The following is a 17,500-nucleotide window of genomic DNA, read 5'->3' on the forward strand; positions in this document are numbered from 1 at the left end:
CTAGATGATCATTTTGAGTCGGACTTATTAGAAAAAGTCAAAATTATGATGTAAAAAGGTCACATTTATGAGATAAAAGAGTATAAATTATGAGACAGAAAGTCAAGATAAGAGATGATAAAAAAGGCTTCTCAAAAGCCTGGTATTATGAGATAAAAATGAGATGATTTTGAGATATCAAAACTATTACAGGACGACACAAATTATGAAATTGGGTGAAATTATGATTATGAGATAAAACAGTGTAAATTATGACATAGAAAGTCAAAATGATAAGAGATTACGAAATAAAAGCTTCTTAAATCCTGATGATCAAATTATGAGATAAAGTCGTAATAATTATTATATACCACGTGATCATTTTGAGTCAGAATTATTTTTTTTTAAAAGTCACATTTATGAGATAAAACAGCATAAACTATGAGATAGAAAGTCAAAATGATAAGAGATGAGAAAAAAGGCTTCTCAAAAGCCTGATGGTCGTAATTAGGAGATAAGAAGTCATAATTATTATATGCTAGATGATCTTTTTGAGAAGACAAAACTATTATAGAAAGTCAAAATGATAAAAGATTAGGAAATAAAAGCTTCCCAAAAACCTGATGATCATAATTATGATACAGAGTATTATATGCTAGATGATCTTTTTGAGATGTCAAAACTATTATAGAATGTCATAAATTATTAAGTAGGGTAAAAATTATGATGTAAAAAGTCACAATTATGAGAAATGATAAAAGACTAAAAATAAAAGTGTAATTACATAAAAAGTCATAATTATTATATGCTAGATGATGATTTTGAGAAGACAAAACTATTATAGAAAGTCAGAATGATGTAAAACGTCACAATTATGAGATAAAACTATAACAGAGATGAAGAAATAAACTTTCAGTCATAGTTATATTAAAAGTCATCATTATGTACTAAGTGATAATAATGAGATGAAAGTCTGAGAAGATTTCTGCAGATACACTGAAAGAGCTTTGATCGTCTTCTGTGTTCCTCTCAGTCCTCCTCATGAACTTCCAGATAAAGATCCCATCCAGTCGGCTCTGGACGAGTTCTTCTGCCCGCGGCTGGAGCTCTGTGACGAGATGAAGTGAGATGATCCTCAGTGTTTCTCCGAGGCGTGGATCTGATCTCCCGGCTCACGTGTGTGTGTGTGTGTGTGTGTGTTTCAGGTGTGAGGGTCTGAGAGAGTTCGGTCAGAGGTTCTTCTGTCACGGCCCGCCGCCCTTCGTCATCCTCAACATGCAGGTGTGGCGGTCGGAGGAGCTGTCGTATGTGCCCTACCACCTGGAGCTCTCCGAGCAGCGGTACCCTTCACTCACTTCTCACCGATCCGACCGAACCGTGCAGGCAAACACAACAACAAGAGCATTCTACTTTTTAAACTCTAAGTTCTTAGGACAGTATGAGCAAAAACGATTGGGACACTTTGACCCGAGCATGTTTAAAATAAATGTGTGCGTGATGAAAACAAAGTCGATTTAAATCCAGCGTGCAGACTGTGTTTCCCTGAACCGATGTGCAGGTGTGTGTGTGTGTGTGTGTTCACTGCACAGGTACTCTCTGGAGGGAGCCACGCTCTTCAACAGAGACGAGCATCATTACTCCGCGGCGTTCCAGATCGACGGCTTCTGGATGCATTACGACGGCCTGCGCAGCGACAACCTGGTGCTCCTGAACAAACCTCCAGAGTTCCTGCTGCTGTCCTCGCTCGTCTACATCAGGACCACCGAGCGATGAACACACCCTCGAACTCCGCCTTTTTGTGCCTTCCAGTCGTGTTTTATGCTCTTCTAAACTTTTGTACTTTTCTAAGTGATTCTCTGTGTTTTCTGCTGCTTGGAATCCAAGACTCTGTGATGGTGGACTATAATAGTTCTGGTCGCTCCGACTGACTTTCACAAACACCGGTGTCATTCACAGACGCAGATAAAACTCATTAGAACATCGTTAAGCACGTGGGTTTCATTTTAATGCCATTTTTTAAAATGTTACTTTTCTGTAAGGTTTCTGGAACCAAATCAGTGCAGGAATATTCTCTGGCGGTAAGGGGCGCCAAAACATTTGTACCTTTTACTAAAAGTGTTATAACTACTGAATGGAAGGAGATATCTTCACCAAACTTGGTACACGTCTGAAAGAGACACGTACAAAAACATGGCCAAAACGTTCAAGCCTTACTCGACATGGTTCGATTAAAATTGAACATGTGGGCTCGTGACCCCAAAGGTCTGCAAGAATTTAAAAAGACATCTGGGTGAAATAGTGCTAGGTTTTCTGGTCAATCTTGACTGATCCACTGCAGTAATATTCTCCAGCTCAATAATTATCTAAAAAATAATCATTTTTGAATGAATTTTGTCCTTAAGTTGGTTATAGCAGGGTCATTTTAAAAGGTGCATAGCCAAATATAACAAATAAATCTCGAAACTTTGTACTAGAGTTGGTGAGTCTTAACAAGCACAAAGTTTCCTGGAGATCAGACTGTAGTTGGTGCTATATCAAAACCCTAAAAGAAAGATTGTAGAGAATCGTTCATCAGACACTAGTTGCCTCTAGCAGTCGGAAAGCTGAAAAACAGTACATTTAAATGGTCCTGAAAACACCATTTTAACCACAAGATGGCAGTAAAGAACATTAATGATCCTATTCTGTTCATTAATATAGCTCTTTGTATTGGTGTCTACATGATAAAATCACCATGATAGCGTTGGATATCACGTCGTGTCAAACGTTACACTTCATTTATCTGGAGGAATCACATTTTACAATGAGAGCGAAACCTGAAAATATAATTAAATCTCTATCTGCAACAAAAGGTGTCTGCATGTGTGAGTATGTCTACTTTGTATGAAGTATTATATTGACGAGTACATGCGTTGCAGTTTTCTTCTTCATGTGGTATGAATCAAGTGTATTCTTTTATAATCAAGATATTAGTCGGTTATTACATCTGCTGCCACTGCTAATAAAACTTTGTATGTTTGTAACCGCGTGTCTGCGTTCATGAGATCATTTAATGAAATCGGCAATATCCAGTGAATGGGTGCCGTCAGAACGAGAGCCTGATGAAAACATCAGAATAATCCACAGCACTCCGGTCCATCACTGAACATCCGGAGAAGACAGAAGATCTATTTAAAACCTTTTTAACCAAAATAATCCATAACTCTTTCTTCAGTGAAAAGTGTTCAGGTCTGAATCAGGAGAGAAATCTGAAGAGATCCAGCAGCGTTTACAGAAAAACTAATGTGTGGTGCTTTTTTTAATGGCATTTTTCACTGGAGGAAGAGTTATTATGGATTATGAACATGGAGTTAAAAGTATCTTAATGCTGGATTATTGTGATGTTTCTAATCAGACTCTCATTCTGACGGCACCCATTCACATCTATTACTGAGACGCATTTCTCCAGATCTGAAGGAGAACACCAAGCAGAAGCAGGAAGACGCAGGGCTCAGTTCCAGGCCTTTATTTCTTGACTGGTTGAGCTGCGACACACACATAAATAAACTGGCAGAAGTACGCTACGCTCTCAACGCTCGTGAAAAATAAATACTGCGTTTGTAGCTAAGGTTATCGGTTTAGTTCCAGTAACAACCCACAGGTTTATAAAAAGTCACTCTATTTCAAACACAAGCCAAACAGACGGACAGAAAAAGAAAATGTGGCGTCATCGTCATCATCATCATCATCATCATCATCGTCAGGAAAAACTATCAAAAAGTTTAAGACAATGAGGAAGTCATTCTGGACTGATTCTGATTCCCTCGTGAGACGAGCACTTTGGTGAGAGCGAACAAACACCTCGATCCCGCATGATCTTCTCACCATCGTCTGGATCTGAACACGCTTCAGGAGAGAAGAACCTCACGCCATCATCTGCTGCAGAGCGACGCTGATGGACATTCGTGGATGAGAGGACGGATTTCTTATTGCTAATCAAACGCAGATGCTTCGGATGAGCGCGTGTTCCCTTTGTGCCTCTGGATGAAGATCTACAGCGAACGTTCTGGACCCAGAGACGTCACGCGCTCGGCGTCGGAGCGATCCAGAACACGCAGATCGGACCCAAAATGAACCTCAAAAGTGTCGAAATCCAGAAGAACGAGCAACATGAAGAAACGAAGCGCCGTTAAGGTCAGTCACAGGATTCCCAAAACACCTTGGCAATTAATGACCAAAATAAAAAATAACGAGTTGAAGAGAAAGTCTTATTGCCTCAGAGGAACTCAAAGGTCGTATTTACACAGTAGAAAATGGTTTGGTAAGTGCAGAGCTTCAGTATCTCCACGAGCAGATGTGAAGAACGCTCGACCGCGAAATGATGGAGATCTGGAGACGTGTGGATGATTGGCACCATGTGACCGGCGTCTGACATCACACACACACACACACACACACACACTCGACTCCAACCAGCGGCGTTCCTGCGTGATGCTTCTACGCCACAGGAACAGAAAAAACAAGATTCACACCGTGACGGAAATAAAACACGATCCTGGAGAGGAAAGTAGCACCAGTCAGTATGAGTGTTCACACACACACACACACACACACACACACACACACACACACACACACACACACGAGAATCTCAGTAACCCGTCAGGATTACGTCCAGCTCACATTTCAGATTTTTACATTGCACCGTTTTTTTTTTAAATCACAATCTTCCAGGAAAATACAGAGAAGGAAAAATGACAGATTGGAATTTTTAGAAATGTGATACTCGACCATTTAAATAGCTGTAGTGTTTCAAGCAGCACATTTTAGTGAGAAATCAACTAAATATCTGTACAATTAGTATAAAAATAAATTAAATAATATCCGTCCTTCAACAAAATATTTTGACTGTAACTTTTTTTTTGACCTGTTTGACCTTCGCAAAAACAAAACTTTTTTTTGTCTTTCAGAAAAATATTTTGATCTTGCAAAAAAAAAAAAAAAGTAAAAATAATAAAAACAAAAAAAGTGTTTTGTCTTTCAGCACAATATTTTAATGCTGCAGAAAAAATGTCTTTTTTTTTTTTCATCATCTTTCATTAAAATATTTGGACTTTGCAAAGAAAAAAAAATGCAAAGAATTTTTAGTTTTTCAGCAAAATGTAACGGACTTTGTGTGAAACATGAGCTGCATGAATTCTGGTGAGATTCACTCGTTTCCAGCAGAAAGACAGAAGATGAGTGTGTGACGCAAACACACACGGTCAGACGGTCAGTGCAGTGGTTTGGACAAACACACACACACACACACACACACACACACACACACACACACACAGAGCTGTATGTAGAGGACAGAAGGCAGCCCTTATCATGAGTCTCACGCTTCTCCTCCAGAGCAAAGAGCCGATTCAGCTCATGCACGTCTCACACACACACACACACACACACACACACACTCCCGCATGTGCGTCCCTCATCAGAAGCCTTGAAATGTAAAGGGGAAGAGCGGGCGCTGTGCTCTGGTCCTCCGAGGGTCAGTGGAAGGCTCTGGTGTTGGTCAGAGCGCTGCTTCAGCGCCGCGTGTCTGTCATCTCTCCGTGTCCAGCACCGGCCGGACGAGCGGAACACACACTCCAGAAACAAAGCCAGTTCCCCTCGCGTCTCTGCCGGTCAGCCGGGCGCCCGGGGTCAAAGCGCGGTCAGGCCGAAGTTACAGCGGCAGTACATCATCCCGCTGGAGTCCTGCCAGCCGTCCGTGATGGGGTCGTACCGCTGCACCGCGCTCAGATACGACGAGCCCGAGTGACCGCCCACCACATAGAGGTAGTTATCCACCACGGCAGAGCCCACGCCTGACCGCACACACACACACACACACACACACACACACACAGAGAGAGAGAGAGAGAGCACGTCACAGCTGTGAGGAGTCATCCCATTCACACAAAATATCAAAAATCATCAACCACAACAAATCCTGCCAATCTATGCAATATATATAGTATTGCTATGTATAGTATTTTTTATTACTATAGAAGTCAATGGTGACCCAAAACAACTTCCTTCAAAATATCATCTTTTGTGTTCAGCAGAACTGTTTCCTATTACTCAGGGGAAGGCATTCTTTGTTCTTTTTTTTGGGCAAACACCTTTATATTTTTCAAGACTTGCCCGATATCATACTTCAGTCGATTCGATTTTTATGTTTGTATGAAGCAGATCAACGTTAGAGCACGCCAACAATAAAAGCCATCAGTTTAAAAGTTATTTAATTGAACAGCGGAATGAATCACTGAACAGTTGAATGAATCATTCGAACCGATTCGTTCAGAAATGAATCTAATCACTGTCTTTTTGATTCACTGAATCATTGACTCGGTTCTATTCCGTGTCCCAGGCTGCACACTTTCCATCCTTAATTCTATGTGATAGTCATTTTCAACACTATTTAGGACAGATAGGATGGAAAGTATGCTGTTTTTATGAATGACTCACTGGATTCGTTTGGTAATGTTGATTCTGTCCTGCTGTGATTGGTGCGCGGGGTCACGTGACTCACCGGTGCGCGGCTCGCTCATCGGGCGGCAGGCCGTCCACTGGTTCTGATGAGGGTCGTAGCGCTCGATGCTGGACAGATGAGACACGCCGTTATGTCCTCCCACCACGAAGATGAAGCCCAGCATCACGCCCACGCCGAAGTTAATGCGCTTATCAGCCATCGGAGCCACCATATCCCAGGAGTCTTTGCTGGGGTCGTATCTCTCCACACTGAAACACACAGCAGTCCAGTCAGTGTGTCCTAATAACTCAATTAGACAAGATACTTAGAATAGACATTTTCTCTGGGAATGTGTTAAAGAGTCATTTATTACTCCAGTCTTCAGAAATCATAATAATACACTGATTTACTGATGGAGAAAATAAGAGGATTCTTTAAAGAAACAATCTTACTGTTCAAAACCTGTTCACGGCAGCGATATGATCAGATAGTATCACTGTAATTATATTCAACCAGCGCTGATTAAAGAGCAGACAAATAACCGCCGGCTGCATGAAACCCTGGCAGCGTCCCACGAGTCCCTGCTCTTTCCAGACGTTTAGAGAGGATTCACATCTCCTGAGATCAGGACTCATGGAGACACGAGCAGAGAACAACAGCAGAGCGTCCCGTGAGCCTGAAGACCAGACCAGACCCAGACCAGACCAGACCAGACCAGACCACACCAGCCCAGACCAGCTTTCACTCACAGAAAACAGCATTTTTTTTAATTCATGTCATACAGTAGTTTTTATTTGAAACATGGCCTTGAATATAATTGTGTTTGAACTAATTCATTTTTTTATTTTGCTTTTTTAGCTGAAGTTTTTATCATTTTGTTCTGTGTTTTTGTCAGCATTATTTATTTATTATTGTCTATCAAATATTTGAGTAGTAATAATCACAAGAAGTTGGTTTTATTATATTTGTTCTTCAAGTCATTCCATTTATTTGAAACATGGCCTTATAATAATGTTAATTATAAAATGCCCATATAATTCTGTTTCTACTAATTTACCAATCAGTGTTATTGAAATATGATTAAAATTAATCATAAGTATTTGGGTTTTGTTTTGTGTTTTTCAGTTATACTTTTTTGTGTATATATATATATATATATATATATATATATATATATATATATATATATATATATATATATGTATATATATATATAAATAATTATTTTACTTTTTATTTTTGTGTTTTAGTTTTTGTTATTTTCAGGTTTTAAAATATTAGTAATTTAAATTTACCTTTACATTCTTAACTATTGTCTTGGCAACTTGCAGACGTATTTACTGAAAATAATTTTTTTTAGATTTTATATTAAGTTAACTGTAATTTTGTTGCTTTACATCCACAGTCTTCTAAATATCATATATATTTTTTTTACTTAAAGTTGCCTGACAAATAACACAATAAAACACTAGTGATTTAAAGGGGTCTAAAGTTAAAGCAAAGAGAAACTCTGCTGCTGTTTTCTTATTAAAAGCACCTGCTGCTCACTATCAGAGTCTGGATCACTGAAGGGTAGTGTGTGATGTTTCTCTGATCATGAAAGCAGACGTGTGTTATGTTTAGAGAGATAAGAAGACTGTGTAAGTCATGATAATCAGGAATTATGTCTCCACTGGACGCAACGAACGCCTCTTTGTGATGTGTTTTATCGTTTGAGTGTCACGTTATAGTACGGCTCGGTAATCAATGCTTTCTAGTAAACACAAAGGCACCTGTTCATGTGAGCGGGGCCGTATCCTCCGATGGCGTAGATCATGCCGTCGAGCGCGGCGGTGGCGAAGCAGCTGCGTGATTTGGTCATGGGTGCCACCGGCTGCCACTCCTTGAGCTTGGGCCCGTACTTCTCCACCGACTGCAGGTAGTACTGTCCGTCGTAGCCTCCGAGGGCGTACAGCTCGCCCGCCAGCACCACCACCCCCAGCGTGCTCCTGCACTCGGCCATGCGCTCCACCGAGGCCCAGGTGTTGCTGTCGGGGTCCCAGCGCTCCACGCTGCTCTCGTGCCGCCGGTAGCTGATGCCCTGACGCATGTGAGTCGCGATGCCGCCCACTACGTACACCTTCTGCTCCAGAACCGCCACGCCGAACTCGTACCGCGGCACGCTGAGAGGAGCCAGGCCGATCCACGAGTCCGTCTGCGGGAAGTACATCTCCATACTGACGGAGACACACACACACACACAATCATGAACGGAGCACACAAACAGCGGCAGGATCACACCGCATCAGATCAGCAACAACATCTTCAATCTTCATCAATAAGTCTTCTTATTAATCCATTCATTTAGCTTAAATGACTAAAATACTTTTAAAAGTAATAATACATAAAATAAACAAGCAACTTTGAGTATGTATGTGTAAATATATAAATATATATAATTAAAATCACTTAAGCACAAATAAATGTAAATCTTTTTTACACATTTAAAATAATGACAAAATATGGATAAAATAAATTAGTATTAGCATTTATAAAAATTTATATAATTTATTGAATTACAAAGATCTTTTAAAATGTTACAAATTAATTTTCACCCAGCTGTTTTTTTTTAAATAAAGGTTTTCTGTAAAAGTTACACATTTCTTAATTTTTTTAAATGAAATTATGTTATAACAACTGTAACCTTATTTTATTCAATATTATTATTAATATTATTGTTATATAAGAACATTTTTATACAGAGGGCTCCCAAAATGTTTTATCACTAAACCTAATACTCCTAAATGTCCCACGAGGACTCCTAGATCACCAAGATCTGCCTCAGAATATAAACATCTGACAATAAAACGTCGCCTTAAGGTTATCACAAACCCAGGTTTCAGCTCGGTGAGCTGTTTTTACACGCGCACGTCTTAAAATGATTATCCGTTAATTAAAAGGCGTTTATAAACATCTTCACCGATCACAAGAAGCTCGATATTTCTAACCCTTTATTTAAACACGGCATCGCACTCTATAATATTTCTATGAATAAATCTCTGGCTTGTAAGCCAATCAGCGGGCACGAGCCTGCTGACATCATCCTCCGTAGCAACGAGCTCAGCCCCGCCCCTTCACTCTGCTCCAGGTGTGTACAGGTTTAAGAGAAAGCAACGCATGCGTTTAGTGCTCTGCGGTCACCTCTCCAGCGTGGCGAAGAGCCCGGCCTTTCCTCCGACGGCCAGCAGGACTTTGGGAGCGCAGCGCGGCCGGGTGGACAACACAGTCTGGTAGGAGAGCCGGTGCTCGGGCATGAAGTGGTACTTGAGCGCCTCGTTGAGCAGGTGCTTGCAGGCGTGGTCGTCTCGGATCAGGTGATTGGCCTCGTAGAGTCTGGTCAGGAACTTGACGCTCAGCAGCGGGAGCCGCACGCAGTGCAGGAGCTGCGCCAAGTACTGCTGCCTCTCGCTCAGATCGTACTTGATCCAGGACTCCAGCGCGCAGAAGACGCTCTCCTCCGTCAGCACGTTCAGGCAGTCATTGGACACGATCTCGTCCAGCTCGGCGCGGGTCAGCTCCAGGAACTCCTCGGTCTGGCACACCTCCTCGAAGTGCTGGCAGATGAACTTGCTGGCGGACAAACACAGCTCGTGGCAGCCGTAGGTCTCGGCGAAGCGGGAGATGCCGATGCAGTTGCCCGCGTCCAGCTGACTCTCCAGGAAGCTGCAGCACTCCTTCAGAACCAGCTTGACCTGCAGCAGGTTGGCGGCAGGAAGCAGAGACTCCACCGTTTCCTGTGAGATGAAGACGGTTCCCGTGTAGGCGTACTCCACGATGGCCTGATGAGACCCAAACAGAGCGCGTTACATCCATAATAGGATTTCTCTTTAAAACTAAGACTGGAATTCATTTATTATCTGCACACATTAAGCAGATTCAATTATAGCATATAAATAAATGAAATCATCTTTCTATGACGGCTGGTTTGTTAAGATCGGAAAATACAGTTGGAATCTGAGGAAGCAGGAAAAAATCTAAATATTAAGAAAAAAGCACGAAGCTCCTAGCAATGCTTATTATCAATCAAACATTACATTTCGATATATTTACGGTAGGAAGCTAAACTAAACATCTTCATGGAGCGTGATCTTTATTTAATACGTTATGATATAATCTACATGATCTTCTTCTGTGGCCTGTATTCAGAAAACATCTTCAGCAGCTCAAAACTCACTTGTTCAGGAGACAATGTTTAAAAAAAGCTGCTTCCTAGGATTGCTAAATTCGAGCTTTTAGAGTATTTCAGAAGCGTGTTAGTGTTTACCAGCTTCTAAATCGGTCAAAGGTTTCTGCATGTCTTACTAGGAGCTGTGATTATTAAATATCTGTTCATATACACATCCAGTAACGGATCACGAGCAGCACACGCCTAAGACGCTAAAACTGAACATTTATTACATTAATGAACATTAATTAGTGAAACTTGGCTTGCATTTTAAACTCTTTATGTGAATGTTAACATTTTATTTTTAAACCTTTATTTGAACGTGATATCGCTCTCTACAATATTTTTATCTCACGCAGAGGCCGTCGGCCAATCACTGTGCGCATAGTTAATGAGCACGTCGACATCACCCACAGCAACAAGGTAAACTCCGCCCCTTTTCCTCTGAGCTTAAGACTAATGCATCTTTGTGAGCAATACGTTTTATGCTGAATCAAACGCAACGCTACTATTTGTAAAGTGTACTTGATTCTTTTCCAGCCGAGCGCTGACCTTGAGAGCGGCCTCGTCCACGCACTGGAACTCCACCTCAGACGTCTCTTTCTCAGACAGGTTTCCGGTGAACATGGCCTTGAAGTACGGGCTGATGCTGGCCAGCACTACTTTGTGAGCGTGGATCTTGGCGTCTCCGACCCGCAGCACGATGTCGCAGAGCTCGTGGTCCTGCCTCAGGAGCTGCAGACCCTGCAGGAGCTGCTCGGAGTGAGGACGCGTCAGGCTCGCAAACATGTACGGCTTGGCCTGCTGCTCCATCTGACAGACACAGACACACACGCCGGATAGATCAATGTCTGCTTGGGATGAGGGTGCAAAAAAATCTAAACATTGGGAAAATCATCTTTGAAGTTCTTAGCTACTAATCAAACGTGAAGTTTTGATATATTTATGGTGAGAGGTTTACAAAATATCTTCACAGAACATGATCTTGACTTAATATCCTAATGATGTTTAGCATAAAAGAAAAATGTATAATTTTGCCCCATGCAATGTATTGTTGTCTATTTCTACAAATATACCTGCTTCTGTGCTCCAGAGACACATATGAGAACTTCCGTTAGTCATACACAATATAACCAAAATATATATATATATATATATATATATATATATATATATATATATATATATATATATATATTAATAATAATAATATATATATAACAAAATGTACAAATATATATTTATAAATTAAATAAATAATATATATAAATTAAATAAAATAAAGTGAACATACTATATATATATTTTTATTTATAATTTAAAGAATTATTTATTTTTAAATAATATGTATATATACTATATATATTTTTTTATTTTTTTATTTTTTAAATAATATATATATATATATATATATATATATATATATATATATATATATATATATATATATATATAGAGAGAGAGAGAGAGAGAGAGAGAGAGAGAGAGAGAGAGAGAGAGAGAGAGAGAGAGAGAGAGAGAGAGAGAGATCAAAATATACAAATATATATTTATAAATTAATATATATAAATTAAATAAAATAAAGTGAACATACTATACTCAAAAATTATTCATACTGTGGACTACCAGTCAAATTTATAGTAAAAAAAAAAAAAAAAAAAAAAACCTGTACAGTCTTTGACCCGAGTATGCTTTGCTTAAGTGTTTTTATTTCATTGCTAATGCAACCCTTTTCCACCACAGACTGAACAAAACAAAGCACGGCTTGGTAATTGGTGGAGCTAAATCGGTATTATCTAATTGCGTTCTCTCTGAGTCTCTGAGTTACAGGATCTTAAGAGAGCCGGCTCGCTGGGGTTTGAGGATGAAGGACAGAATCAGAGACTCACGAGAGCGTTCCTCGGTTCATGAGGGACATTAAACTCCCAGAAGATCAGCGGATGAACAAACAGCAGCCAGGAGCTCTGAGAAACACTTCAGCAATCTCCCAGAGCTCTGCTGCAGTCTTACAGCTCGCAAATACAGACGCTTTCACCTGCACTGAAACATCGGAAGCCTCTTTCTTACACAATAGAGTACGAAAAAAAGTATGAACCGTGAGAAATATAGGTAATACGCATTACAAGAACCAAAATCAGAATTGAGAGATAAACAAAAAAAGGGAAGAAACTAATAATTTCAGGAAACACAGAGTGTGTGTGTGTACATATATTTATATAGTTACTAAAATATTATTTGCAACTAATACTGTAATTTAATGCTTTTATTTAAACAAGTATACATTTGGCAAGTAGAAATATTTCACAATTTAAATGTTTTATATATATATATATATATATATACACACACACACACAGTACACATATATATATATATATATATATATATATATATATATATATATATATATATATATATATATATATTTTTTTTTTTTTTTTTTAATACAATACCAAAATAAGGTATGTAGTTAAGAGTTACTGAGTTCTTGTCATATTTTATTATCTATTCCTAAACTATGGCGAATAAATGATTACATCTTTAAAGTGTTTCTACTTATATTTTGCTTTGACTTATTTTATTTATAAAGCTTTTCTAAATATTTACTATTTTTAACTTGTTTTTAATGCTCTTGTGCTGTTATTTCTTACTGTTCTGTCATATCTTACTTTCATTCATCTCCTGCCTCATTTTACTGTCCCATGTGGTAATATTACCCATTTTTCTTATCATTGCTTGTTTTTCATACAATGCTTTGTTATTAATGCATGCAAATGTCATTGTCTGGCATGAATCATCCACTCGGATCGGAGTTTGTTCACATCACACTGTATTTCTGTGCTCCCTACATACTACTGCCTCTCGAGTAGCGTCGTTTAAGTGTGTCCTCGACACCCACCTAGACAGCAGAGGCTCAAAGCTGCCGCTAAACGCCTGTGCGCTCGAACAGCTGCTGTCTAGACAAGAGACACACGGATGCTCCCTATGTAGACAGCATTACTAGCTCGCTGGGTTTGACACACATCCATTCACATCCACGAAGAGCAGAAATCAGAGCAAGAGTGTTAAGTTACAGCCTCAGAGATCGGAGTCATCTCCAGACGCCGCGATCATCTTCATCTGACATCAATCAGCTGATATGAATAAATAAAGCTGCTCGTTCCCTGCTAACATTAGCATCAGAGCTCGGCTCAGGACAAACGCGCGCTTCCCGCGCTTCGACGCTCTGTCAGGCGTTCATTTAGTGAGGTAACGTGCAGAAATAAAGCGTTTATTCGGCGTTTACCTGTGTGTCTGGCTGATTTCTGGCAGTTTGAAGCGCAACACGGCCGCGACTGTCAGGAAAACAAACACAAATCAGCGCCTGCGTCACTTCCGGGAAATAAAAGTCTCTGACGCGACAGTGTTTTTAAATAACGACACCGTCTCCGTGAATAGTATCGGGTGCAGGTAATGCGTGTGTGTTAAATAATAGGAAAATAATAACGTTAATATTAAATGCAATAATTTAATTGTTATGTGCATTTATTAGCGGTGAAAAAATAATAATCCTAAATCTTAAGCTTTTGAATCTTTGTTTGTTTTTAAAATATATTTATTTTTTACTCCAATAAAGATGAGCCAAATAGATAAAACGAGACTTTTTCCCGAGAGAAAAACTTTGCTTGTTTGCTTTCCTCTCATCGTGTTAGTTTTGCACCAGAAAAACTCTAAAACTACGAGTAAATATTTAAAGCCAAATTTTTTTATAAAAAACCATTGCTGTCTCTGTCTTTTCACATCACTGATGTATAATAAAGAACATTAGTAATATTAATATTATTACTAATAATAGAATGTTAATTGTCATTGACGAACTACACCACTCATAATGCACCGCGCCCGTCGGCCATCGCGGGGTCAGAGGGCGCGTAGCCATGGCAGCGGCTGGTTGTGACATCAGCGCCATTTTGCCTGAGTGTTGTGATGGAAGCAGCGAGAAAATCAGAATCCGACAGAAAACCACCAAAATTCAGACTCGAAGCAGACAAATTCAGACCAGAGGGAGCCGATTCGCTGAATCGGACTGAATCGCGTCGAGAATCGAGCCGAATCTGGACGCGCGTCGTTCAGAACCCGAGCGGTCTGCGATAATAGGTTTGATTTTCACTAAAACACTTCAGGTATTTCAGTCAGTTTTGTGTGTAAACCCCGCTAGTGTGTTTTTAAAATCGCCTGTTCTTAACTAATTCCTGCGCCTGCTGTCGATTCGATGGAAAACGGAAAACATGCGAAAACAAACGTCCGTTTTGATGAATGAGGTTCATTAATGCTGTGGAATCGCCTCACTGTCTTGTATATGTGAGGGAATGATCGCATTAATGTTGTGGAAGAGCCACACGCGGTTTTCCCGCCGAATATTGTGCGATTATTCGTCGCTTCTTGACGAATTAGACGAAGAAAAGTCTGATGTAGCTAATGAATGAGGTTCATTAATGATGTAGAATCAAAAACTGTCTTATATGTGTGGATTTTGTTCGTGAGGGAGCGATGGAGTTACTGTTAGAAGAGCCACAGGTGGTTTTCCCGAGGAGTAATTAGCTAATATTAGTCTTTAATCTACGTGTTGACTTTGAAAAGCAGTTATTTCTGCAGGTTTGTGTCGAGCTGTTAAATATAGCAGGACAGGCTCTGGTGTTTGACAGCAGCTGCTCTCTGTTTTTAACCAGAAATACACTTCTGTCTGACTCTGAGCTCTTTCTGGGACAAAGAAATGATTCAGAGCCAAGACAGCTGTGAGAAAAATCCAGTTAAAGTTCTCCTAAGAGCAGCGATGCATCTATTTTCTGTCTCGCAGTTCTTTTCTTAATATTTACTGCGTTAATAGTCACAGAAGTAGCTGTTGTAAATAAAAAGAGAAGCAAATAATGCATTGCCTTTTTCACTTTACATCTAAACAAAAGCACTGGAGTAAGAAAAACAAATAATCAAATATAAAGTGTATTTATTAAAAATGTATTTTTAAATTTTTTGCAAAGGCGAGTGATTCCTTTTTTCTTTTATTGTTAGATTATCATTAAAGCGCCGGGTGTCCTGTGTGTGCCTCGCTTTATTTAGCTTTTCTTCAGCTCAGGTTACACCGTACAATTACACACAGAACGACTGAAGAACAATAGAGTGATTGCAACGCAGGGATTTCATACAATGTTGCCGATGAATATTTCCCCTGAATGTTCATATTTAGGTACTGTAATGTTGTGTGTGTGTTTTCTCCTCTCAGAAAACCTACGGATGTTTAATTACTTCTTAGAGCATTGGGATTAATAGATGAGGGCTCAATGAAGTCATTTTGGTGAAAACCTCAAATTTAGACAAAACTTTTGTGTGTGTGTGTGTGTAGCTCAAGATTACATTCAGACTCATTTCACACACGTATATGACTCTGGAGCACAGAACAGTCATCAGCGGCTCGTACACAACACTATACGGTACGGGTCAAAATTATACGTTTTTCTTTTATGCTTTCCTACCTTAAATATAGCAAAACTTTTTCTCAGTGTGCTAAGAAATGCATGCCTTTCTTACGCATTGCTAAGATCTTCATTTGGACAAATTTAACGGTGATTTTTCTCCGTTGTTTTATTTTCAGTATTGTTCTGTTCTAACAAACCAAACATCAAAGGAAAGGTTCAGCTTCCAGATGATGTATAGATTTAATAAAACGGACCGTTATGACTGGTTTGTGTCTAACGTCTTCCCGTGTATTTCAGGTCTAGATCATGTGACGCTTCCCGTCCCTCATCACCATGACAGATTCCCGTGCGTCCCTGGCTCCGTCTGGACTCTGATCAGCACCGTCCATTATGATTTATGGGCTGATTCCTCAGGAGTTACACGCACAGCTCCTGGACCACCAGAACTATCAGAACCGGACGAGCGGGGTGGAGGAGCTGAAGAACGTCCTCCTGGAGCTGGATCTCCAGCAGGTCTCCTCCGGCGGCATCACAGAGTTCATCCAGTTCTTACGCAAGCTCCTGGACGACAGCAACTTCAAGGTGCTGTACGGCGCGCTGCAGCTCATCAACCTGCTGGTGGAGAAGCTGGACCGCGATGTGGAGCGCTATTATAAGGAGATTGTGGGCGTGACGGTGCGGGCGCTGGGCGACTCGAGGAGCATCACGCGGCACGAGTACATGAACGTCTTCAGGCAGCTGATGAGGATGGTGGGGCCGCAGAAGGTTCTGGACCTGGTGGTGGCTCAGCTCAAGCACAGGAACTCCAGGGTTCGAGAGGACGCCGTTAACATCATCACGGCGGCCATGCTCACGCATCCGCGGAAGGACTTCGACATCCCCGGCCTGTGCTCAGAAGCAGCCCCCACGCTCGCCGACAGCAAGAAGAAGGTGCGTCACGCCGCTCTGGAGCTCTTCGCCGTCCTCGACTACTGTCTGGACACGGGTAAGAATAGAGCTGGGTCACATGACCAATATCCTGCATCAGTATCGTTCTTGTGCTGCTGTGCAACTATTAATGGCATCCAAAATAATAATAAGTCTTTGTTTACATAAAATATATATATATATATATATCGCATCCTGAATAAGTTTTTGTTAAAATTATTTATACATATATATGTGTGTGTGTATATATGTATGTGTGTGTATATTAGTGTGTGTGCACTGTATATTTTTATGTATAAATAAATACACATACAGCATATATTTTTGAAAACATATATTGAATACACATATAAATTTTTTCTATTCAAATTGCTTATATTGTAAATATATTTTATGTATAAACATATTTTTTTAAATATATACACGCATGTGTGTGTGTGTTTTATATATATATA

At 40.1% G+C, this 17,500-nt stretch overlaps 3 protein-coding genes across 9 annotated transcripts in view; 2 read left to right on the top strand and 1 right to left on the bottom strand.

Annotated features, from left to right (window-relative positions):
- The window catches only part of cunh14orf28 (chromosome unknown C14orf28 homolog), a 5,089-nt gene extending 2,087 nt beyond the window's left edge, over window positions 1-3,002 (top strand). The window contains exons 3-5 of the mRNA XM_043232432.1: window positions 1,013-1,102; window positions 1,185-1,319; window positions 1,569-3,002. Coding sequence (XP_043088367.1) covers window positions 1,013-1,102; window positions 1,185-1,319; window positions 1,569-1,752 — 409 coding nt within the window. The 3' untranslated portion in view covers window positions 1,753-3,002. The remainder of the gene's footprint in view (window positions 1-1,012; window positions 1,103-1,184; window positions 1,320-1,568) is intronic.
- A 467-nt stretch (window positions 3,003-3,469) lies between these two features.
- On the bottom strand, window positions 3,470-14,050 carry LOC122334472 (kelch-like protein 28). Its single transcript, XM_043232426.1, has 6 exons — window positions 13,952-14,050; window positions 11,217-11,477; window positions 9,641-10,278; window positions 8,233-8,676; window positions 6,521-6,729; window positions 3,470-5,813 (listed from the first exon to the last, which is right to left on the bottom strand). The coding sequence occupies exons 2-6, from the start codon at window positions 11,475-11,477 to the stop codon at window positions 5,650-5,652; spliced, it is 1,716 nt and encodes a 571-aa protein (XP_043088361.1). The 5' UTR covers window positions 13,952-14,050; the 3' UTR covers window positions 3,470-5,649.
- Window positions 14,051-14,590: 540 nt separating this feature from the next.
- LOC122334469 (TOG array regulator of axonemal microtubules protein 1) overlaps window positions 14,591-17,500 on the top strand; it is a 15,885-nt gene continuing 12,975 nt past the window's right edge. For 3 of the 7 annotated variants that reach the window (XM_043232417.1, XM_043232422.1, XM_043232421.1), the window contains exons 1-3: window positions 14,592-14,802; window positions 16,046-16,133; window positions 16,416-17,103. In XM_043232417.1, the coding sequence (XP_043088352.1) occupies window positions 16,509-17,103 (595 nt within the window). In that variant the 5' untranslated portion in view covers window positions 14,592-14,802; window positions 16,046-16,133; window positions 16,416-16,508. Of the gene's footprint in view, window positions 14,829-16,045; window positions 16,134-16,415; window positions 17,104-17,500 lie in introns of all 7 variants that reach the window. The other 4 variants (XM_043232423.1, XM_043232419.1, XM_043232420.1 and 1 more) reach the window with 4 other exon arrangements.

The sequence above is a fragment of the Puntigrus tetrazona genome, unplaced genomic scaffold, assembly GCF_018831695.1.
Source record: "Puntigrus tetrazona isolate hp1 unplaced genomic scaffold, ASM1883169v1 S000000528, whole genome shotgun sequence".
Classification (NCBI taxonomy): Eukaryota; Metazoa; Chordata; class Actinopteri; order Cypriniformes; family Cyprinidae; genus Puntigrus; species Puntigrus tetrazona.

What these genes read in the sequence shown, in the direction of transcription:
- LOC122334472 (XM_043232426.1), bottom strand. Translation starts at nt 11,477, where the DNA reads ATGGAGCAGCAGGCCAAGCCGTACATGTTTGCGAGCCTGACGCGTCCT. An exon ending in CTCTTCGCCACGCTGGAGAG is followed by an intron (nt 8,677 to 9,640) that starts GTGACCGCAGAG and finishes TGTCTCCGTCAG; the next exon opens with TATGGAGATGTACTTCCCGC. An exon ending in GATGAGCGAGCCGCGCACCG is followed by an intron (nt 5,814 to 6,520) that starts GTGAGTCACGTG and finishes GTGTGCGGTCAG; the next exon opens with GCGTGGGCTCTGCCGTGGTG.